The sequence below is a fragment of the Pseudophryne corroboree genome, chromosome 3, assembly GCF_028390025.1.
Source record: "Pseudophryne corroboree isolate aPseCor3 chromosome 3, aPseCor3.hap2, whole genome shotgun sequence".
Taxonomy (NCBI): Eukaryota; Metazoa; Chordata; class Amphibia; order Anura; family Myobatrachidae; genus Pseudophryne; species Pseudophryne corroboree.
The window spans coordinates 453,993,364-454,018,403 of record NC_086446.1 but is presented as its reverse complement, the minus strand read 5'-3'; the positions used below and the strand labels follow the sequence as shown (position 1 = coordinate 454,018,403).

General features: G+C 47.2%; 1 protein-coding gene across 3 annotated transcripts in view; it reads left to right on the top strand.

Moving 5' to 3' along the window:
- The window catches only part of SAP30BP (SAP30 binding protein), a 111,241-nt gene that overhangs the window by 7,456 nt on the left and 78,745 nt on the right, over positions 1-25,040 (top strand). For 2 of the 3 annotated variants that reach the window (XM_063960608.1, XM_063960606.1), the window contains exon 3: positions 10,510-10,557. The exons of the other annotated variant lie outside the window; for it this stretch is intronic. In XM_063960608.1, the coding sequence (XP_063816678.1) occupies positions 10,510-10,557 (48 nt within the window). The remainder of the gene's footprint in view (positions 1-10,509; positions 10,558-25,040) is intronic. 3 annotated transcript variants of the gene reach the window in all.

Genomic DNA, 25,040 nt, shown 5'->3' with positions numbered 1-25,040 from the left:
CAAGCGAGGGCTTACAATTATCCCGTACTTGGACGATCTCCTGATAAAGGCGAGGTCCAAGGAACGGTTGCTGAGGAGTGTAAATTTGGTGCTGTCGGTGCTGCGACAGCACGGTTGGGTGCTCAATTTGCCGAAATCTCAGTTGATTCCGACCACTCGACTGTCCTTTCTGGGCATGATTCTGGACACGGAGTTACGGAGAGTATTTCTTCCAGAAGAAAAAGCTCTGGAACTGCAGTCGATGGTCAGGGAACTTCTGAGGCCGCCGAGTGTGTCAATCCATCACTGTACTCGGTTTCTGGGGAAAATGGTTGCGGCGTACGAAGCCATTCCGTTTGGCAGGTTTCATGCCCGGGTGTTTCAGTGGGACTTACTGAGCAAATGGTCCGGGTCTCACCTGCACATGCACCGGAAGATAAGTCTATCTCCCAGAGCCAGAATTTCTCTCCTGTGGTGGCTGCAAAGTTCTCACCTCCTAGAAGGTCGCCGGTTCGGTATCCTGGACTGGGTACTTCTGACAACAGATGCAAGTCTCCGGGGCTGGGGTGCAGTCACCCAAGGAAGAAACTTCCAGGGGAGATGGTCGCTCCGGGAAGCGTGTCTCCACATAAATGTTCTCGAGTTAAGAGCCATTTACAACGGCCTGCTACAAGCAAGAAGCCTTCTTCAGGGTCGACCTGTCCTGGTACAGTCAGACAACATCACAGCGGTGGCACATATAAACCGTCAAGGTGGAACAAGGAGCGGAGCGGCAATGGCGGAGGCCACAAGAATCCTTCGCTGGGCGGAACAACACGTAGGCGCCCTGTCAGCAGTCTTCCTACCGGGAGTGGACAACTGGGAAGCAGATTTCCTCAGCAGACACGATCTCCATCCGGGAGAGTGGGCTCTTCACCAAGAGGTATTTGCAGAGGTGACAAAGCATTGGGGAATTCCGTTAATCGACATGATGGCGTCTCGTCTCAACAAGAAGCTCCTGAGGTATTGTTCCAGGTCAAGGGACCCCCAAGCCAGTGCAGTGGACGCCCTGGTGTCTCCGTGGGTGTTCCAGTCGGTGTATGTGTTCCCTCCACTTCCTCTCATTCCAAAGGTACTGGGGATCATTCGACGAGCAAGGGTTCAGGCGATTCTCGTCGTTCCAGATTGGCCAAGAAGGGCCTGGTACCTGGATCTTCAGGAGTTATTGGTGGAAGATCCTTGGCCGCTTCCTCTAAGAGAGGACCTGTTGTTGCAGGGTCTATGCGTGTTTCCAGACTTACCGTGGCTGCGTTTGACGGCATGGAAGTTGAGCGCCAGATCTTAGCTCGTAAGGGTATTCCCGGGGAGGTCATTCCCACTCTTATTAAGGCTAGGAAGGAGGTTACGGCGAAACATTATCACCGAATTTGGAGAAAGTATGTTTCCTGGTGTGAGACTAAAATGGCTCCTGCAGAAGATTTTCACTTGGGTCGTTTTCTCCATTTTTTGCAGGCAGGTGTAGATGCGGGCCTAAAATTAGGCTCCATCAAGGTGCAGATCTCGGCTTTGTCTATTTTCTTTCAAAAGGAATTAGCTGTCCTCCCAGAGGTTCAGACTTTTGTGAAAGTAGTAATGCATATCAATCCTCCGTTTGTGCCTCCTGTGGCTCCATGGGATCTTGAGGTGGTCTTACAGTTTCTCATGTCTTCCTGGTTTGAACCTTTGCGTAAGGTTGAGTTGAAGTTTCTTACTTGGAAGGTAGTCATGCTGTTGGCGCTGGCGTCTGCCAGGCGAGTGTCAGAGTTGGCGGCCTTATCTTATTAGAGCCCGTACTTGATTTTTCATTCGGATAGGGCGGAATTGAGGACTCGTCAACCATTTCTGCCGAAGGTGGTTTCTTCGTTTCACATTAACCAACCTATTGTGGTGCCGGTGGCTACGGATGCTGTGGCGGTTCCAAAGTCTCTGGATGTTGTGAGAGCTTTGAAGATCTACGTCGCCAGAACGGCTGTTGCCGGGAAAACTGAGGCGCTGTTTGTCCTGTATGCTTCCAACAAGATTGGTCATCCTGCTTCAAAACAGACTTTCTCTATCGTCCTAGTGGATGCTGGGGTTCCTGAAAGGACCATGGGGAATAGCGGCTCCGCAGGAGACAGGGCACAAAAGTAAAGCTTTCCGATCAGGTGGTGTGCACTGGCTCCTCCCCCTATGACCCTCCTCCAAGCCAGTTAGATTTTTGTGCCCGGCCGAGAAGGGTGCAATCTAGGTGGCTCTCCTAAAGAGCTGCTTAGAAAAGTTTAGCTTAGGTTTTTTATTTTACAGTGAGTCCTGCTGGCAACAGGATCACTGCAACGAGGGACTTAGGGGAGAAGAAGTGAACTCACCTGCGTACAGGATGGATTGGCTTCTTGGCTACTGGACATCAGCTCCAGAGGGACGATCACAGGTACAGCCTGGATGGTCACCGGAGCCTTGCCGCCGGCCCCCTTGCAGATGCTGAAGTAAGAAGAGGTCCAGAATCGGCGGCAGAAGGCTCCTCAGTCTTCTAAAGGTAGCGCACAGCACTGCAGCTGTGCGCCATTTTCCTCTCAGCACACTTCACACGGCAGTCACTGAGGGTGCAGGGCGCTGGGAGGGGGGCGCCCTGGGAGGCAAATGAATACCTATTTTGGCTAAAAATACCTCACATATAGCCTCCGGAGGCTATATGGAGATATTTAACCCCTGCCAGAATCCGTTAAGAGCGGGAGACGAGGCCGCCGAAAAAGGGGCGGGGCCTATCTCCTCAGCACACAGCGCCATTTTCCCTCACAGAAAGGCTGGAGGGAAGGCTCCCAGGCTCTCCCCTGCACTGCACTACAGAAACAGGGTTAAAACAGAGAGGGGGGGCACTAATTTGGCGTTAGAAATATATATAAAAGATGCTATAAGGGAAAACACTTATATAAGGTTGTCCCTATATAATTATAGCGTTTTTGGTGTGTGCTGGTAAACTCTCCCTCTGTCTCTCCAAAGGGCTAGTGGGTCCTGTCCTCTATCAGAGCATTCCCTGTGTGTGTGCTGTGTGTCGGTACGTGTGTGTCGACATGTATGAGGACGATGTTGGTGAGGAGGCGGAGCAATTGCCTGTAATGGTGATGTCACTCTCTAGGGAGTCGACACCGGAATGGATGGCTTATTTAGGGAATTACGTGATAATGTCAACACGCTGCAAGGTCGGTTGACGACATGAGACGGCCGACAAACAATTAGTACCGGTCCAGACGTCTCAAAAACACCGTCAGGGGTTTTAAAACGCCCGTTTACTTTAGTCGGTCGACACAGACACAGACAGGGACACTGAATCCAGTGTCGACGGTGAATAAACAAACGTATTCCTTATTAGGGCCACACGTTAAAGGCAATGAAGGAGGTGTTACATATTTCTGATACTACAAGTACCACAAAAGAGGGTATTATGTGGGATGTGAAAAAACTACCGTAGTTTTTCCTGAATCAGATAAATTAAATAAAGTGTGTGATGATGCGTGGGTTCCCCCCGATAGAAAATTATGGGCGGTATACCCTTTCCCGCCAGAAGTTAGGGCGCGTTGGGAAACACCCCTTAGGGTGGATAAGGCGCTCACACGCTTATCAAAACAAGTGGCGGTACCGTCTATAGATAGGGCCGTCCTCAAGGACCAGCTGACAGGAGGCTGGAAAATATCATAAAAAGTATATACACACATACTGGTGTTATACTGCGACCAGCGATCGCCTCAGCCTGGATGTGCAGAGCTGGGATGGCTTGGTCGGATTCCCTGACTAAAAATATTGATACCCTTGACAGGGACAGTATTTTATTGACTATAGAGCATTTAAAGGATGCATTTCTATATATGCGAGATGCACAGAGGGATATTTGCACTCTGGCATCAAGAGTAAATGCGATGTCCATATCTGCCAGAAGATGTTATGGACACGACAGTGGTCAGGTGATGCAGATTCCAAACGGCACAAAGGTGTATTGCCGTATAAAGGAAGAGGAGTTATTTGGGGTCGGTCCATCGGACCTGGTGGCCACGGCAACTGCTGGAAAATCCGCCGTTTTTACCCTAAGTCACATCTCTGCAGAAAAAGACACCGTCTTTTCAGCCTCAGTCCTTTCGTCCCTATAAGATCATATCTGCCCAGGGATAGAGGAAAGGGAAGAAGACTGCAGCAGGCAGCCCATTCCCAGGAACAGAAGCGTTCCACCGCTTCTGACAAGTTCTCAGCATGGCGCTGAGACCGTACAGGACCCCTGGATCCTACAAGTAGTATCCCAGGGGTACAGATTGGAATGTCGAGACGTTTCCCCTTCGCAGGCTCCTGAAGTCTGTTTTACCAAGGTCTCCCTCCGACAAGGAGGCAGTATGGGAAAAAATTCACAAGCTGTATTCCCAGCAGGTGATAATTAAATTACCCCTCCTACTACAAGAAAAGGGGTATTATTCCACACTATATTGTGGTACTGAAGCCAGAAGGCTAGGTGAGACTTATTCTAAAAATTTTTTTGAACACTTACAAAGGTTCAAATCAAGATGGAGTCACTCAGAGCAGTGATAACGAACCAGGAAGAAGGGGACTATATAGTGTCCCGGGACTATATAGTGTCCCGGGACATCAGGGATGCTTACCTCTATGTCCCAAATTTGCCCTTCTCACTAAGGGTACCTCAGGTTCGTGGTGCAGAACTGTCACTATCAGTTTCAGACGCTGCCGTTTGGATTGTCCACGGCACCCCGGGTCTTTACCAAGGTAATGGCCGAAATGATGATTCTTCTTCGAAGAAAAGGCGTCTTAATTATCCCTTACTTGGACGATCTCCTGATAAGGGCATAGTCCAGGGAACAGTTGGAGGTCGGAGTAGCACTATCTCGGATACTGCTACAACAGCACGGGTGGATTCTAAATATTCCAAAATCGCAGCTGATCCCGACGACACGTCTGCTGTGCCTAGGGATGATTCTGGACACAGTCCAGAAAAAGGTGTTTCTCCCGGAAGAGAAAGCCAGGGAGTTATCCGAGCTAGTCAGGAACCTCCTAAAAACAGTGCATCATTGCACAAGGGTCCTGGTAAAAATGGTGGCTTCCTACGAAGCAATTCCATTCGGCAGATTTCACGCAAGAACTTTTCAGTGGGATCTGCTGGACAAATGGTCCGGATCGCATCTTCAGATGCATCAGCGGATAACCCTATATCCAAGGACAAGGGTGTCTCTCCTGTGGTGGTTATAGAGTGCTCATCTTCTAGAGGGCCGCAGATTCGGCATTCAGGATTGGATGCTGGTGACCACGGAGCCCAGCCCGAGAGGCTGGGGAGCAGTCACACAAGGAAAAAATTTCCAGGGAGTGTGATCAAGTCTGGAGACTTTTCTCCACATAAATATACTGGAGCTAAGGGTAAATTTATAATGCTCTAAGCTTAGCAAGACCTCTGCTTCAAGGTCAGCCGGTATTGATCCAGTGGGAAAAACATCACGGCAGTCGCCCACGTAAACAGACAGGGCGACACAAGAAGCAGGAGGGCAATGGCAAAAACTGCAAGGACTTTTCGCTGGGCGGAAAATCATGTGATAGCACTGTCAGCAGTGTTTCATCCCGGGAATGGAAACTGGGAAGCAGACTTCCTCAGCAGGCACGACATCCACCCGGGAGAGTGGAAACTTCATCGGGAAGTTTTTTCCACATGATTGTAAACCGTTGGGAAATACCAAAGGTGGACATGATGGCGTCCCGTCTGAACAAAAAACGGGACAGGTATTGCGCCAGGTCAAGAGACCCTCAGGCAATAGCTGTGGACGTTCTGGTAACACCGTGGGTGTACCAGTCGGTGTATGTGTTCCCTCCTCTGCTTCTCATACCTAAGGTGCTGAGAATTATAAGACGTAGAGGAGTAAGAACTATACTCATGGCTCCGGATTGGCCAAGAAGGACTTGGTACCCGGAACTTCAAGAGATGCTTACAGAGGTCTTATGGCCTCTGCCGCTAAGAAGGGACTTGCTTCAGCAAGTACCATGTCTGTTCCAAGACTTACCGCAGCTGCGTTTGTCGGCATGGCGGTGGAAAGCCGGATCCTAAGGGAAAAAGGCATTCCGGAAGAGGTCATTCCTACCCTGGTCAAAGCCAGAAAGGAGGTGACCGCACAACATTATCACCACATGTGGCGAAAATATGTTGCGTGGTGTGAGGCCAGGAAGGCCCCACAAAGAAATTTCAACTCGGTCGTTTCCTGCATTTCCTGCAAACAGGAGTGTCTATGGGCCTCAAATTGGGGTCCATTAAGGTTCAAATTTCGGCCCTGTCGATTTTCTTCCAGAAAGAATTGGCTTCAGTTCCTGAAGTCCAGAAGTTTGTCAAGGGAGTATTGCATATACAACACCCTTTTGTGCCTCCAGTGGCACTGTGGGATCTCAACGTAGTTCTGGGATTCCTCAAATCACATTGGTTTAAAACCAGTCAAATCTGTGGATTTGAAGCATCTCACATGAAAAGTGACCATGCTCTTGGCCCTGGCCTGGACCAGGCGAGTGTCAAATTGGTGGTTTTTTCTCAAAAAAGCCCATATCTGTTTGTCCATTCGGACAGGGCAGAGCTGCGGACTCGTCCCCAGTTCTCTCCCTAAGGTGGTGTCAGTGTTTCACCTGAACCAGCTTATTGTGGTGCCTTGCACCTACTAGGGACTTGGAGGACTCCAAGTTGCTAGATGTTGTCAGGGCCCTGAAAATATGTTCCAGGACGGCTGGAGTCAGGAAAACTGACTTGCTGTTATCCTGTATGCACCCAACAAACTGGGTGCTCTTGCTTCTAAGCAGACTATTGCTAGTTGGATGTGTAATACAATTCAGCTTGCACATTCTGTGGCAGGCCTGCCACAGCCAAAATATGTAAATGCCCATTCCACAAGGAAGGTGGGCTCATCTTGGGCGGCTGCCCGAGGGGTCTCGGCTTTACAACCTTGCCGAGCAGCTACTTGGTCAGGGGCAAACACGTTTGCTAAATTCTACAAATTTGATACCCTGGCTAAGGAGGACCTGGAGTTCTCTCATTCGGTGCTGCAGAGTCATCCGCACTCTCCCGCCCGTTTGGGAGCTTTGGTATAATCCCCATGGTCCTTTCAGGAACCCCAGCATCCACTAGGACGATAGAGAAAATAAGAATTTACTTACCGATAATTCTATTTCTCGGAGTCCGTAGTGGATGCTGGGCGCCCATCCCAAGTGCGGATTATCTGCAATACTTGTACATAGTTACAAAAATCGGGTTATTATTGTTGTGAGCCATCTTTTCAGAGGCTCCACTGTTATCATACTGTTAACTGGGTTTAGATCACAAGTTGTACGGTGTGATTGGTGTGGCTGGTATGAGTCTTACCCGGGATTCAAAATTCCTCCCTTATTGTGTACGCTCGTCCGGGCACAGTACCTAACTGGCTTGGAGGAGGGTCATAGGGGGAGGAGCCAGTGCACACCACCTGATCGGAAAGCTTTACTTTTGTGCCCTGTCTCCTGCGGAGCCGCTATTCCCCATGGTCCTTTCAGGAACCCCAGCATCCACTACGGACTCCGAGAAATAGAATTATCGGTAAGTAAATTCTCATTATTGCACGCTGGATTTGTAGTACGATTCAGCAGGCTCATTCTTCGGCCGGGCTACCAGTGCCGAAGTCGGTAAAAGCCCATTCTACCAGGAAAGTGGGCTCATCTTGGGCGGCTGCCCGAGGTGTCTCGGCTTTACAGCTTTGCCAAGCGGCTACCTGGTCTGGTTCAAACACTTTTGCTAAGTTCTATAAGTTTGATACCCTGGCTGATGAGGACCTTGCGTTTGCTCAGTCGGTGCTGTAGAGTCGTCCGCACTCTCCCGCACGGTCTGGAGCTTTGGTATAAACCCCATGGTCCTTTTGGAGTCCCCAGCATCCTCTAGGACGTAAGAGAAAATAGGATTTTAGTACCTACCGGTAAATCCTTTTCTCCTAGTCCGTAGAGGATGCTGGGCGCCCATCCCAGTGCGAACTGTTACTTGCAATGTATTCTTGTTGGTTAAATTAGTTTATACACGGGTTGTGTATTTCTGGTTTTCAGCTTGTTGCTGTTGTTAATTCATACTGTTATCTGGTTCACTGTTACTCCGGTTGTACGGTATGTTTGTGGTGTGGGCTGGTATGGTTGTAGCCTTAGTTTACACAAAATTCCTTTCCTCGAAATGTCCGTCTCTCCTGGGCACAGTTCCTATAACTGAGGTCTGGAGGAGGGGCATAGAGGGAGGAGCCAGTTCACACCTAGTTTAAGTCTTTTCAGTGTGCCCAAGCTCCTGTGGATCGCGTCTATACCCCATAGTCCTTTTGGAGTCCCCAGCATCCTCTACGGACTAGGAGAAAAGGATTTACCAGTAGGTACTAAAATCCTATTGTTTGTTTGTTGAAATGTTCATAAGAGAGAAATACATAACATAGAAACTGTCCGTATAATAAGAAAGCAATAAAAGAACAATGAAGTGCGGTCAGTACATGATAACGCAATAGAAATATACAAACTACTAAAAGGGGAAATCTCAAATAACTGTTACAAGCATACTCCTTTATCCAGTTTTACATGTAAATTGGCACAAAAAAATGAAGGCGCAACACAGACTTAATCTAAATGACTACAACCCCTACTGTTTGTCTGTTGAGCTGCTTTTATAGTTGAAATCCAGTGTGGTCCTAAAGGAACCTACATACAGGCCTCTGAGCATGGCTTCCTATCTACAGTTAGGTGGTCTTGTTCCCTCTGTAATGTGTCTGCATTAAATATAAATCTCGCTTCCATTTTGGCTGTGGTTTACAGGTGAAACTCAGAAAATTAGAATATTGTGCAAAAGTTCATTTATTTCAGTAATTCAACTTAAAAGGTGAAACTAATATGTTATATAGACTCATTACATGCAAAGTGAGATATTTCAAGCCTTTATTTGTTTTCATTTTGATGATTGTGGCTTACAGCTTTAGAAAACCACAATCTCAGAAAATTAGAATATTGTGAAAAGATTCAATATTGTAGTCTCAAAGTGTCACACCCCTAATCGGCTAATTAATCCAAACCACCTGCAAAGGGTTCCTAAGCCTTTAAATGGTGTCTCAGTCTGGTTCAGACAAATCACAATCATGGGGAAGACTGCTGACCTGACAGTTTTGCAGAAAACCAGCATTGACAGCCTTCACAAGGAGGGAAAGCCTCACAAGGAAATTGCAAAAGAAGTTGGATGTTCTCAAAGTGCTGTATCAAAGCACATTAATAGAAAGTTAAGTGGAAGGGGGAAAGTGTGGAAGGAAAAGGTGCACAAGCAGCAGGGATGACCGCAGCCTGACTAGGATTGTCAGGAAAAGGCCTTTAAAAGTGTGGGGGAGCTTCACAAGGAGTGTACTGAGGCTGGGGTTAGTGCATCAAGAGCCACCACACACAGACTGATCCTGAACATGGGCTTCAAATGTCGTATTCCTCTTGTCAAGCCGCTCCTGAACAACAAACAACGTCAGAAGTGTCTTACCTGGGCTAAAGAAAAAATAACTGGTCTGTTGCTCAGTGGTCCAAAGTCCTCAGAGCAAATTTTGCATCTCATTTGGAAACAAAGGTCCCAGAGTATGGAGGAAGCATGGAGATGCACACAATCAAGATGCTTGAAGTCCAGTGTGAAGTTTCCACAGTCTGTGTTGATTTGGGGAGCAATGTCATCTGCTGGTGTTGGTCCACTGTGCTTTATTAAGTCCAGAGTCAACACAGCCATCTACCAGGACATTTTAGAGCAGTTCATGCTTCCTTCAGCAGACAAGCTTTATGGAGATGCTGACTTCATTTTCCAGCCTGACTTGGCACCTGCCCACACTGCCAAAAGTACCAAAACCTGGTTCAATGACCATGGGATTACTGTGCTGGATTGGCCAGCAAACTCGCCTGACCTGAACCCCATAGAGAATCGATGGGGCATTGCCGAGAGAAAGATGAGAGACATGAGACCGAACAATGCAGAAGATCTGAGGCTGCTAATGAAGCCTCCTGGTCTTCCATAACACATCAGCAGTGTCACAGGCTGATAGAATCCATCCCACGCCGCATTGAGGCAGTAATTCATGCAAAAGGGGTCCAAACCAAGTACTGAGTACATATTCATGATTATACTTTTCCAGAGGGCTGAAATTTCTGTATTTAAAATCCTTTTTAATTGATTTTTAGGTAAAAATCAAATTTTCTGAGATTTTTGGATTTGGGGTTTTCTTAAGCTATAAGGCACAGTCATCAAAATTACAACAAATAAAGGCTTGAAATATCTCACTTTGCATGTAATGAATCTGTATAAGATATTCGTTTCACCTTTCAAGTTGAGTTGTTGAAATAAATGAACTTTTGCATGATATTCTAATTTTCTGAGTTTCACCTGTATATCCATAACTGTGTGCTGTCACCACAGCCTCTCTCTGATGCGGCAAACCTCTGGCTTCATATGTGGACTCTGATAGCCCATTCCTTAAACCATGTACATTTTTGTTTTTGTAGGAAGAGGAAGATTCAGAAAATGACAATCAGGAGAGTGGTGAAACACAGGTACTTTTGGGAGAGGGTAGCAGAGACATTTAACTGCTTGGCTCCTGTGTGTCCGCTGTCCTGCTAACACCCTTCCATGTCTCCTAAGGAGCAAACTGCTCCTGCAACTTATGTTTAACATAAGATTTGGCTGTATGGTGTACCTCTTCACTGTAGTTGAACATGTGGGTTATTTATCAAAGCTTGGAGAGAGATAAAATTGTGAGTGATAAAGTACTAGCTAACCATCTGCCTTACATTTTTACAGGCTGTGTTTGAAAAATGACCGTAATCTGATTGGTACTTTATCTCTCTTGATTGTTTTTCTCCACACTTTGATAAATACCCCCCCCTTAGTATCTCCTAACTGTCTTTACTATGTCTATCTAATTTAGTCTCTGCTTTCTCTTGTGTTATTAATACGCAGATGCTTTTTTTTGTACCTGTGACATTTGTTTGATCCTCGTTTACATGAATTGGCTGTTACCTACTGTTTTGTTTTTCATTTGATGGTTACCATGGTGGCTATGTTTGGATATTGCTTTTTATCTTATGAGACTTCACCTTTTTATATCTAGCATATTTTAATGTGCTCTGTATTTATATACAGTATTTTACTTTGGCACTGACTGGCAAGTTGTTTTGTGCATCTTCAGGTCTGTATAGTGTTTTAGTCCCACTTCAACAGAGTTTGCCTTTTAGAGTTAGTATTTACTAGTAAGCTGTTTGGTCCATTGTAAGAATACGGCAGTCTGGCTATGCTTTGGTGTATTTGTATAAAATACAAACACAGTATGGCAACAGTACTGTGTGTGTGTGTGTGTGTGTGTGTGTGTGTGTGTGTCTCTTAGCATAGAACATGTCTGGTAAATGATTGTAAACCAAATTATATCCTCCTCTGATTTTGGAACACAAGGTAACTGGATAAATTGCGGCAACCACCCAATCAGGTGCATTCATTCAGAATACACTGTATCCGATAGTTTTAATGGGACTGTACAGGAGTTCCCATGATCTTTGCCTGGTGTGCCTGCTCAGCTGGACCCAACGAATGTAAATAGCAGGGTCCCAAGCGTGGAGACTTGCACCAGTCTGATATTTAAATGGTTGAAGAATGGTAATTAAAGCTGAATAAAAGTGGACATCCCATTTAAATTCAGTATTTTCTATAAATATATCTTAAAAGATCTAAAAGCATTTTATTCGTCAGACAGTTTTAATAGAGATTTGCAGTGTTTTAATCATCTAATGACCAAGCTTATTTTTATATCCCTTTTTCTATCTGTATTTTCTAGTAACATTAACATCAAGTTTTGTGAACATTATTATATATGCTATGTCTACAATATGGAATACACGGGTTGGGTATGCGTGACCGGCGGTTAGCTTACCTCCTCCGGTATCCCGGCAAGAGGGGGCGAGCGCAACAAGCCCCTGTGGGTTCGGTGGCAACCTGCGGTCGTCACAAGTTCTATTCCTACTCTATGGGGGACGTGGACCCATGAGTGGCAATAGTCCCTGCTGGTTGGCATGCTGACCATCTGGATAGTGAGGGGGCGGGATGTAGGTGGAGGTGTTGAGAGCGCCGGTCACATAACTACATCCCGGAATACACATCATCTGCTAAATGTAATAACCTCTGAGTTCCGGAGGTGCAGGACTTTCGTGTGAGTCTGCCCATTTTTTTGAAAGCAGTATTTACAAGGCAAACCCAACCCGGTCTTGCCATATACAGTAAATGATTGCTGCTTTAAAAAAAATGGACAGACTCGTATGAAAGTCCCGAACCTTCGGAACTCCATTGACTATTACATTTAGTAGCATAACTCATTTTAGAATAATTCATCTGTAAGCTAGGCTCATGTACTTTGGGTGGAGTGTAATTGTTTTTAAACGCATCTAAACTAATTGGCTTTTATCAGAGCTATCAAATTTTGCAACAATCAGATGCCCATTAGCAGCTGCAATCACAATTCAGCTCATACTGACTAATTGTGTGATCAGCACGGTAACTAAATGGCTCCCAAAACAATTGAATTGCAACAATGGGCGCCCATTAATTATCGCACCTTAAAAAACGATTGAATGCCGCCCGTTATGTACATTATATTGCAGTATAAGCAATACTATACCTTAAGGTTTCTGTCATGTGTAACCAAGTTTGAAGAGTTTGTGCACAAGATTGCCAGATGGGATTGAATGAACACTGGGGCTAATTCAGACCTGATCACTGCTGTGCGATTGGCCGCCGTTTTGGGGGCGCTGTGCGATGCATTTGTACCTGTGCGGCGGGGGTAGGGCCAGACATGCGGGGCGGACTAGCCCTGTGCTGGGTGTCCCCCCGCATGTCTGTGAAACTGCTCCGCTACGATCAGGTCTGAATTAGGCCCATTGTTCATTTGAACAAAGCACTGTTCAGTGCTTCAAAGGTGTGTGTGTTTGTTTGTTTGTTTGTTTGTTTGTTTGTTTGTTTGTTTTTTGGTTTGGTTTGGTTTTGTTTGTTTTTTTTTGTTGTTTTTTTATTGTAAACTTGCCCTCATTCTGGTGAACAATCTGCTGAAAAAAAGCATTTTTTCTGCAGCGGGGTACACTGGTATTCCACAGAGAATAACATCGGGGTGAAGAGTAGGATCTTGATCCGAGACATTAACAGGCTAAAATCTTTGACTGTTCCCAAGATGCTCAGCGCCACCTCCTCTATAACCCCGCCTCCGTGCACAGGAGCTCAGTTTGTAAGTTGGTGCCTGCAGTGCAGGCAGCTAACAGGCACGGCTGCTCCAGCAGCCCTAAGAAGAGCTATTTTAAAGAAGGTAGAAGACTTCAAGGGCTGCAGCAGAGGCACTCTGGTGCTAGATATCATTCTGATATCTCCTGCTGCAGCTCCATCACCTCCCACAGTGGCGCTGTATACTCCCGTGTCCCTGGTTGCCGGGTACTTACAGCAGAGGCTCCGATTCTTCACCCAGGGCGCACACACTAACCGAAGTTCTCCGGGATCACGTGGCCGCACTCAGGGAGGAGGAAAGAGGGTGCCCCAGGCGGGACCTGCTGGAAATCGCGATCTGTTGCGGCCATTAAGAGGTGGGTCGCGTGTGCTGGCGTGGACACTGTGGCAATACAGGGACCCCACTAGACCACCAGGGCAAGGGCACGGGTCGGATTATGCTATAATCCATTTTATTAAAGGCCCGCAGCACTCGGTGGTGAAGTCCAGCAAGGGGATAAGGCTCTAGCCTGTAGCCCTTTCCCCAGCCCCTGGGCGCCATTTAGAGTAAATGTTCCTGCCTTGGAGCTGCATCTCTCTGTCTTCCTCACTCCCTGTCAGCGTTTGGGCGCCATTATACACAGCTGCGCTAATTCTGGGACTGCTGGGTGATGCCTCCTCTGTAAAGCCGCCTGCATCATCAGCGCTGTGCATTTACAGGACACTTAAGTATTCTACATGTCGTTTAGACAGTGTTAGTTAAGAACAAGTGCATACTTCAGGTTGTTTAGTACAAGTACCCTGTGATATTCATCCAGTTTTTACTGTGCATTGATATATCTGTTTATATACATAGCTGTACTCAGTAATAGTATTGCTAGTCCAGTGCAGTTTTATTGTTTGTCATAATTCCTGCATTGTACATGTGACTGTGTGTGTGTGTGTGTGTGTGTGTGTGTGTGCATATAGCTGCTGGGTGATCTTTACTCCGTGTATCTCACTCCTACTGCTATCCCTATATTCTGTAACCTGAGGAAGCTCTGTGCGTCAGGGTTATTAGATAATATAGGTATTTCATAGGATATACGTATTTTGTATTTTTCTCTGTTTTTCAGTCACATTTTACCTCAGAAATCCTCTGTCTGTGCTTTCACACTGCACAGGGAGTTTGTGTTAGGTATTTTATCTGCTGATATTGTACTGTGTCACCCGTAGTTTGCGCTTTCATATCATGTCAGCTACAGGGGGCGATGGGTCTGAGGCTGATTCCGCTGTGCACGGTTATGATGTCCCAGATGCATTTGAGGATATGACTGCGGAGGGTTCAGGTTTTGGGGGTTCTGTACCCCCCAGTCAGTTTGTAACAATGGGGGCTTCCTTTTCTAATTTACTGACTACGCTGGTAACTAGACTTGCGCCCCCTATGGGACCTCCTGTGCCTTATCAGCCTTATATGGTCCCTGCGGTTAATCCGCCATGGACAGATGCTCTGTCCACTCAGTTACAGCAATTGAATAACTCTTTGGATAAACGTATTCCTGACCCTCGCCCGCCTAAGACTAAACCTAAAAAGTCCTATATGCGGGCTGTTACTTCCTCTCAATCCACGCATGTTCCGGATACCTCTTCCAATGAAGATGGCGTGTATGCTGACCCCACAGACTCTGATCATGACGTTTCTGATGGGGAATTTGTTTCACAGGTGGATGTTCCTGATCTATTAGAGGCTAACCGGCTCATTCTTCAGATTGATGTTGATCCGGAGCCTGCTACTACATCTAAGAAACCGGACAGGTTCAAACGTCAGAAGGTTACTAAATTGGTTTTACCTCATTCTGACCACTTGGTTGACATATTTCAGGAATCCTGGGAGAAACCAGGAAAGAAATTCACCCCGCACAAGAAGATGCTAGACCCTTGCGGCAGAATTGAGTAACAATTGGGAAACTCCACCGCCGGTAGATTTGCAAATCGCTCAGCTGGTGGTGTCATCTGCTTTGCCTGTCACTTCTCTCGAGCCGATGGATAAACGTTTTGGAGGGCTGCTTAAAAGCTATCTATATACCCTCGCCAGGGCTGCGCATAGGCCCACCATTGTGGCTACTTGGGCTGCTGAAGCTATTGAGGCATGGGCTCAGGAAATTGAGTTTCCGTCCAATTTTTCTGAACATGCCAGACAAAGTCTCTCTTATATTGTCACGGCATCTCATTACATTAAAGAAGCAACTTCAGATGCAGGTGTTCTGGCGGCCAAGGCTGCTACGACATCCATTTTGGCTCGCTGTATTCTCTGGTTGCGGTCCTGGTCGGTGGACTTGGACTTTAAGAAAACCCTGGAGGTGCTCCCGTTTAAAGAAGACATCCTCTTTGGTGAGGATCTCAACAAGATTGTCGCTGACTTGGCGTCTGCTAAAACTGCGTGTCTACCTAGTACTACTCCTTCGGCCCCGAAGGCTAAGAGTACTTCCTTTCGTTCCTTTCGCCTTCTGGGGAAAAGCAAAGGGTCAGGCGTACCTGAAACAGTCTCGCACTTCCAAAACCCCCAAGCCTAAATGTGCTTGGGCTGCCCGTCAGCCGGCTTCCAAATCTGACAATCCTGCGGCATGACGGGGCGGGCCTCCCCCTGGGGGATCTTAGGGTGGGAGGCCGATTTCTACATTTCACCCAGGGTATGGTTGAATACCACTTCAGACGCTTGGGTGCGGGAAGTCTTCACTCACGGATATGTTATATCCTTCAAGACACGTCCCCCTCCTCGCTGTTGCCTGACGGACATCCCTTCGGATCAGGTGAAGGCAACAACTCTCCGTTTAGTGGTACAATCCCTCCTGGACACCGGAGTGGTAGTACCAGTGCCTCTGGATCAGAGGGGCAGGGGGTACTATTCAACACTGTTACTAGTCCCCAAACCGAATGGTTCCTCCCGGCCCATTCTCAACCTCAAATCTCTGAACAAGTTTGTGAGGGTCTCCAAGTTTCGTATGGAGACCCTTCGCTCTATTGTCCTGGCTTTGGAACCAGGGGACTATATGGTATCGCTGGATATACAGGATGCTTAGCTGCATATCCCTATTGCCATATCACATCAGCAATAGCTGCGGTTTGCTATCGGCAATCTCCATTACCAATTCTGGGCCTTACCGTTTGGTCTGACCACGTCTCCGCAAATTTTCACCAAGGTCATGGCAGTTATGACGGCTTCACTCCGCCATCGGGGCATCCAGATCGTCCAGATACGGCAGGATCTGCTGATCCTGGCCAATTCCCCTGAAGTTCTCCTCCGTCATTTGGATCTGACGGTCTAGTTTCTGCAAGCCCACGGGTGGCTCATCAACTGGAAGAAATCATTCCTTGTCCCTGCCCAGAGCATGGTGCATCTGGGAGCGTTGTTGGACACACACAACCAGAGGTTGTTTTTGTCACAGGAGAAAGTCCTGAAGCTTCAGGACAAGATACGTTGCTTCCTCTCTCGTCTGCGTGTGTCGATACACTCTGCGATGCAAGTGCTAGGCCTGATGGTGTCCGCTTTCGACATGGTGGAGTATGCTCTATTTAATTCCTGCCCTCTGCAGAAACTGGTTCTTGCCAAGTGGGACGGCCTGCCTCACCGGATCAGGTCTCAAATGATTTCCTGGTCTCCGGAGGTCCTTCTGTCACTGACCTGGTGGCTGCAGGACCATCGATTGAGCAGGGGTCGTCCCTTCTGGATCTCCAACAGGGTCCTTCTGACGACGGATGCCAGTCAGAGGGGTTGGGGCGCGGTGTTGGAGCAACACTCTCTTCAGGGTCGGTGGACCAGGGAGGAGTCTCTCCTCCTGATAAACATTCTGGAATTGTGGGCATTGTTCAATGCTCTGAAACTGGCCCGGCATCTGGTACTAAACAGTCCTGTTCAAGTACAGTCAGACAACGCCACCACGGTGGCGTACATAAATCATCAAGGCGGCACTCGAAGCCGCATGGCAATGTTGGAAGTGTCAAAGATTCTTCAATGGGCGGAACGCCATCTGCCAGCCATATCTGCAGTGTTCATTCCGGTGGTCCTCAACTGAGAAACGGACTTCCTCAGTCGTCGTGACGTACACGCCGGAGAGTGGAGCCTTCATCCAGAAGTATTTCAACTCCTAGTGGACAAGTGGGGCCTACCTGATGGCGTCTCGACACAATCACAAGGTTCCGGTCTTCGGAGCAAGAACAAGGGATCCTCAAGCCGCGTTCGTGGATGCACTGGCAATTCCATGGAACTTTTGGCTGCTGCACGTGTTCCCTCAGAGTGGTGAGGAAGTTCAAGCAAGGAGGAATACTTCTTCTAATAGCTCCAGCGTGGCCCAGACGGCATTGGTTCTCAGACCTGCAGGGTCTCTCGCTAGAGTGTCGTCTTCTGCTTCCGCAACGACCAGACCTCCTCGTTCAGGGCCCTTGTGTTTACCAGGATTTGGCCCGACTGGCTTTGACGGCGTGGCTCTAGAAGCTTCCGTACTGAGGGCCAAAGGATTTTCTAAGGCGGTCATTCAAACTATGTTGAAGGCCTGTAAGCCGGCTTCTGCTCTGATATACCATAGGGTCTGCAATTCTTACTTTGCTTGGTGCGCATCTAACAATCATGACGTTTTCAAGTTTAGTACGGCCAAACTGTTGGCCTGTCTACAACAAGGCCTGGACTTGGTCCTTCGGCTGGCCTCCCTCAAGGTTCATATTTCTGCCTTGTCGGTATGGTTTCAGAGAAAAATTGCGACTCTGCCTGATGTTCATACCTTCACTTGGGGGGGATTTACGGATTCAACCTCCCTATGTCCCACCTGTGGCTCCTTGGGATTTGTCGGTGGTTCTAGAGGCTTTGCAAGAGTCTCAGTTTGAACCTCTTGAATCTGTGGACCTTAAGTGGCTTTCCCTCAAGGTCTTGTTTCTGCTGGCTATTGCCTCTGCTTGATGGGTATCAGATTTGGGTGCCTTGTCTTGTAGGTCCCCCATCTGACTTTTCACTGTGGCCGGGCGGTTCTTCGAACGCGCCCTGGTTATCTTCCTAAGATGGTGTCTTCTTTCCACCTTAACCAGGAGATTTTGGTTCCGGCCTTTGTCTCTCTCCAGATTTATCCCCCAAAGAGCGGTCTTTGGATGTGGTACGGGCTCTCCATATATATATATGAAGAAGACAGTCTCCGTTAGGAAGTCTGATTCTCTCGTTGTACTGTTTGGTTTTCACAAACTTGGCTGGCCTGCTAACAAGCAGACCTTGGCCAGATGGATTAGAATGGTGATTGCACATGCTTATGTACAGGCTGGCCTTCCAGCTCCTGCTACCATCAAAGCCCATTCTCCTCTGTCTGTTGGACCTTCTTGGGCGGCCTGCCGTGGTGCGACCCTTGAGCAATTGTGCAAGGCGGCTACGTGGTCCTCAGTGAACACGTTCATAAGGTTCTATGCCTTCGATACTTCTGCCTCCCAGGATGCTTCCTTTGGACGCAGAGTTCTTGTGCCCGCTACAGTGCGTCCCCTCCCATACGGAACTGCTTTGGGACATCCCCGATGTTGTTCTCTGTGGAATACCAGTGTACCCCGCTGCAGAAAAGGAGATTTTTGGTAAGAAATTACCCTTGTTAAATCTCTATCTGCGAGGTACACTGGATTCCACAGGGCGCCCACCCTGACGCACTTAGCTTCTTTGGGTTGGTATGGCATTAGTCGCTGATACCTTCTCCTGTCGTGAGAATGTGGTGTACGCGGCTACTAACTGCTGTCGTCTCTCTTGCCTGCTGCTGCATTGGACTGGTTAACGAAACTGAGCTCCTGTGCACGGAGGCGGGGTTATAGGGGAGTCGGCACTGATCATCTTGGGAACAGTCAAAGCTCTTAGCCTGTTGGTGCCTCGGATCAAGATTCTACTCTACACCCCGATGTTATTCCCTTTGGAATCCAGTGTACCTCGCAGAAAGAGATTTAACAAGGGTAAGTTCTTACCATAAATCTCCTCCTTATTCTTCTTTTTTTTTTTTTTTTTTCTCCAGAGAGAGGCTTTTAACACCACTAAAGTAAAACACACAGCTCATTTATATACACAGCAGCTGTTAAGATAATTTGTGAAGTGGAATTGATTGGTAATTCATCAGTGCCACAGATGATATTTCACATGGAAATCGGCAAGTATGTAGCTTCTAGCTACCTTGTGGTTTATTTACAAACCATCTGGTTGTAAAAGCTGGTGCTTCTTGGTACAGGTGCCCCCTAACCCTGGCTAAAATGTTTCCTGATGTACCGGACACGTGCTGGAGATGTAACAACGAAACGGGATCCCCGATATATATTTGGTGGGACTGTTGCATACTTCGCCCCTTCTGGAACAAAGTTATCGCAATTTCGAGGCTGATTGTGGGTCCGGAGGTTTCCTCCGAGCTAGCCTTCTGGCTTCTCAACTTAATTACATGTCCTTTGTCTACCTACAAAAACTCTTTATTGAAGTTTCTTAATAGCGCTGCTAAAGCAGTTATTAACTCGCTGGTGATCTACTACACCACCCACTGTGAAGGAATGGGTTGCCAGAATGGACTGATATATGTCCATGGAGGAATTGCGAGTAACACCAGATGGCCATCGGAGATTCACGTCTACTTGGTCCCTTGGTTGGAATTCAAATCCTCACAGACATACCCAACACTAGTGATTTGATTCGTGAGCCCCTCACACTGACTTTTATATCTAGAATCTACTTACCTCATTGTTATCCGGAGTTTAGGTGATTACATTTTTGTTCTTTGGTCCGAGTGGACATTGGAAGACCACACTGTCCTTGTCCCCCCTTCCCTCTCTTTGACTCTCTATTTCTTCTCTTCTGCCTTCGCCTCTGTCCTTTTTTATTTTATTTTCATGTTTTATGTAACGAAATGCCTTGTTTAGACACTTTATTACTAAGTGACGTCTGGCTTGACTGAAGGTACTGATGTATTCATCTAGGCATTGAGTTTTCATCTATGGTTATAGTGTTTGTCTACTTGTCAATGCTCTCGTTCATTGGATTGTAATTTCCTGTACTACCAGTCAAAATGTATGCTGTATTCTTTATCTTGTTATAAATCAATAAACATTTATTGGGGGGGGGGGAAAGCTGGTGCTTCTGAGGGTGTTTATGTCCGATATTTATAAGAATAATACTGTTACTAGCAAGACACCACTAGTAAAAACATTGCTCTTTTAAATATTGAGCATAAACATGCAACTAAGCATCGGCTTTTACAACCTAACACTTTGTAAATAAACCCCCTTGTTTTGAGAAAAAATTAACTTACATCTCGCAGAATATCAACAGAACACTGTTACAGTGGACACCCGTGAAAATAAAAACTTTTACAATGTTGTAGGGAATACTAGTTGCATTATTTTCTTACCAGGGCAGCTTTGTTTGCAGAAAACATTTCTAGTTTGCTCAGTACATGGTGCCATATTTCTGTGAAAGTCTGCCCCCCATCCAGCATCCCTGATGATTATCAACAATATAACCTTCCTGCTAGTGTATTCTAAAGTTCAGCTCTGTGCCACCCACATTGAGAAAAATGATATCTCCAGGTTATCAAATGTGAGATGTATTTTGTTTTTTTGCAGCGACTAGCTGTAGTACCTGGCGTTGCCCAGGCAAGTTCGTGACCAAATGTCATAATTAAATTAAAAAGGGATTTTGTACGTGGCATCTGAATAACGTTTTGAAGTAATTTCCTGAAGAACAACAACAATAGAGGCTAAGTTCACCTTATTACCGTGAAGATTTGATTGCAGTTTAGCCACCTAACTATCAAATTATTTTCTGAAAGGCCGCTCACAAAATGTCGGGATTTTTTTATGAGTGCATTAGTTGTGGAATGTGTATTTAACCTAATTCAAAGTGATTTTAGGTAAAAAAAAATAAAAAATGTTTTTGTATTTGGAGAAAAAAATTGTGCGCCCCCCCCAAAAAAACATCGGAACATCGCGACCAGCGTAAATATCGCGGCTTTCATTTTGAAAGCCGGGACAGCCACCAAGTACACAGGGTGGGCTTGGGGAGGTCCATTTACACTTCCCCAGCGCCTGCTATTGTCTGCAGCACGGCAAACACCGGGGTGGGGTGCAGGGAGGCAGAAGGACCTTCCGGTCCCTCTGAGAGCAGCAGCGGAGGTAAGTTTCTCTTCCCTGCAGCTGGTAACAATTTCTATCTGACTGGTTGCATCATGTGTGACCAGGTCAGATAAGACATTTGCTGGTATGGTCGCATCTGATGCGACCATGCCAGGCAAGTGGGTAAAGGGGTTCAGTATGATTTACCGGCTGCCTAGATGCCGGTCGTCAATATACCGACAGGGGCATTCCGGCCGACAGTATGCCAACAGCGGGGCGAGTGCAAAGAGTCTGTTTGCGGGCTTGATGGTTCGCTGCACTGTCCACGGGTTCTATTCCCACAAGTGGAAAAAGTTCAGTTGTGCCGGTATTCCGACTGCCGTCATTGCAGCTGTCAGGATTCCAGCGCCTGTATCCTGACTGCTGGGATCCGGACAGCTGGCAAATTAAACGTATACCTATGCCTAAACTGGCATGCATCATCACTGTACGCTCACATGTGAATGGCCCCAACTGTCGGCACTACAGATCTTCTGATTACGTGCTCTGCATGGATGGGTCCGAGCCGCGCATGCGCATTGGAGTTGGTACGCGAGTATCTCCAAAAGTGGATGTGAACATCAAGCCTGGATGGCAGAATAGTGTTTGCCTGCAGGTGCAAGAAATCTGCCATATAGCAGTGCTAAGGAGCTCGGAGTACCTGGATTGTGTCAACTGTTGTTCTAAAACCGATCCCAATATCTTCTAAGGATTTCCTTGTACTATGTAGACGTTTTCAAGTTATCTGCTTTAAGTCAGGCAGCTGTTATGAATAGTGGTCTTGGACAGCATGTTGATAATTTATGATTCAGACTATCTATATCAACCAGTAGACATGACATATTTATTGTTGCAGACACATGGTGACCGTAGACGCTACAGACATTGACACAATTAAGAAGGTTTTGTACAGTTTGGGTCTTTTTTTTATTTATTTTTCTGTGGTTTGGTCTGTTGCTTGTGGATTATACTTGAGTACTCTTTATGCTGCTGTTATCATCTTTATATGGCCCCACAAAATGTCTGTAGCATTACAATTTTATACTCTGACCTCACAATGTAGTGAAGTCGGCTATAACATCAAAACCACCTGCCTAATATTAGTTAGGTCCCCCTCGTGTCGTCAAAACAGCTCTGACCCATTGAGGCATAGTTGAAAAAAGGTTTGTCAGTTCTGCACTAGCTGTGTGCTGTATAGCCACATCTTAATGTCAACACATATGGTTATGAATATAAGAATACCAATATACACAATGCTAATCATCAATTTTTCTCTAACGTCCTAAGTGGATGCTGGGGACTCCGTAAGGACCATGGGGAATAGCGGCTCCGCAGGAGACTGGGCACATCTAAAGAAAGCTTTAGGACTATCTGGTGTGCACTGGCTCCTCCCCCTATGACCCTCCTCCAAGCCTCAGTTAGATCTCTGTGCCCGAACGAGAAGGGTGCACACTAGGGGCTCTCCTGAGCTTCTTAGTGAAAGTTTTAGTTTAGGTTTTTTATTTTCAGTGAGACCTGCTGGCAACAGGCTCACTGCATCGAGGGACTAAGGGGAGAAGAAGCGAACTCACCTGCGTGCAGAGTGGATTGGGCTTCTTAGGCTACTGGACATTAGCTCCAGAGGGACGATCACAGGCCCAGCTTGGATGGGTCCCAGAGCCGCGCCGCCGGCCCCCTTACAGAGCCAGAAGGCAGAAGAGGTCCGGAAAATCGGCGGCAGAAGACGTCCTGTCTTCAACAAGGTAGCGCACAGCACTGCAGCTTTGCGCCATTGCTCTCAGCACACTTCACACTTCGGTCACTGAGGGTGCAGGGCGCTGGGGGGGGGGGGCGCCCTGAGACGCAATAAAAACACCTTGGATGGCAAAAAATGCATCACATATAGCTCCTGGGCTATATGGATGCATTTAACCCCTGCCAGAATCCATAAAAAAAGCAGGAGAAAAGTCCGCGAAAAAGGGGCGGAGCCTATCTCCTCAGCACACTGGCGCCATTTTCCCTCACAGCTCCGTTGGAGGGAAGCTCCCTGGCTCTCCCCTGCAGTCACTACACTACAGAAAGGGTTAAAAAAGAGAGGGGGGCACTAATTAGGCGCAGTATTAACTATACAGCAGCTATAAGGGGAAAAACACTTATATAAGGTTATCCCTGTATTTATATAGCGCTCTGGTGTGTGCTGGCAAACTCTCCCTCTGTCTCCCCAAAGGGCTAGTGGGGTCCTGTCCTCTATCAGAGCATTCCCTGTGTGTGTGCTGTATGTCGGTACTTTTGTGTCGACATGTATGAGGAGAAAAATGATGTGGAGACGGAGCAGATTGCCTGTAATAGTAATGTCACCCCCTAGGGGATCGACACCTGAGTGGATGAACTGTTGGAAGGAATTACGTGACAGTGTCAGCTCTGTATAAAAGACAGTGGTTGACATGAGACAGCCGGCTACTCAGCTTGTGCCTGTCCAGACGTCTCATAGGCCGTCAGGGGCTCTAAAGCGCCCGTTACCTCAGATGGCAGATATAGACGCCGACACGGATACTGACTCCAGTGTCGACGGTGAAGAGACGAATGTGACTTCCAGTAGGGCCACACGTTACATGATTGAGGCAATGAAAAATGTTTTACACATTTCTGATAATACGAGTACCACCAAAAAAGGGGTATTATGTTCGGTGAGGAAAAACTACCTGTAGTTTTCCTGAATCTGAGAAATTAAATGAGGTGTGTGATGATGCGTGGGTTTCCCCCGATGGTAACTGATGATAATTTCTAAAATGTTATTGGCATTATATCCTTTCCCGCCAGAGGTTAGGGTGCGTTGGGAAACACCCCCTAGGGTGGATAAAGCGCTCACAAGCTTGTAAGGGCTCTACCTTCGCCTGAGATGGCCGCCCTTAAGGATCCTGCTGATAGAAAGCAGGAGGGTATCCTAAAAGGTATTTACACACATACTGGTGTTATACTGCGACCAGCAATCGCCTCAGCCTGGATGTGCAGTGCTGGGTTGGCGTGGTCGGATTCCCTGACTGAAAATATTGATACCCTAGATAGGGACAGTATATTTTTGCCTATAGAGCATTTAAAAGATGCATTTCTATATATGCGTGATGCACAGTGGAATATTTGCCGACTGGCATCAAGTCTAAGCGCGTTGTCCATTTCTACCAGTAGAGGGTTATGGACACGTCAGTGGTCAGGTGATGCGTATTCCAAACGGCATTTGGAAGTATTGCTTTATTAAGGGAGGAGTTATTTGGGGTCGGTCTTTCAGACCTGGTGGCCACGGCAACAGCTGGGAATTCCACGTTTGTACCCCAGGTCGCCTCTCAACATGAGAAGACGCCGTATTATCAGGCGCAGTCTTTTCGTGGACAAGCGGGCAAAAGGTTCCTCATTTCTGCCCCGTGACAGAGGGAGAGGAAAAAGGCTGCAGAAATCAGCCAGTTCCCAGGAACAGAAACCCTCTCCCGCCTCTGCCAAGCCCTCAGTATACGCTGGGGCTTTACAAGCAGAATCAGGCACGGTGGGGGGCCCGTCTCAATGAATTTCAGCGCGCAGTGGGCTCACTCGCAAGTAGACCCCTGGATCCTTCAGGTGATATCTCAGGGGTACAAATTAGAATTCGAGACGTCTCCCCCTCGCCGTTTCCTAAAGTCGGCTTTACCAATGTCTCCTTCTGACAGGG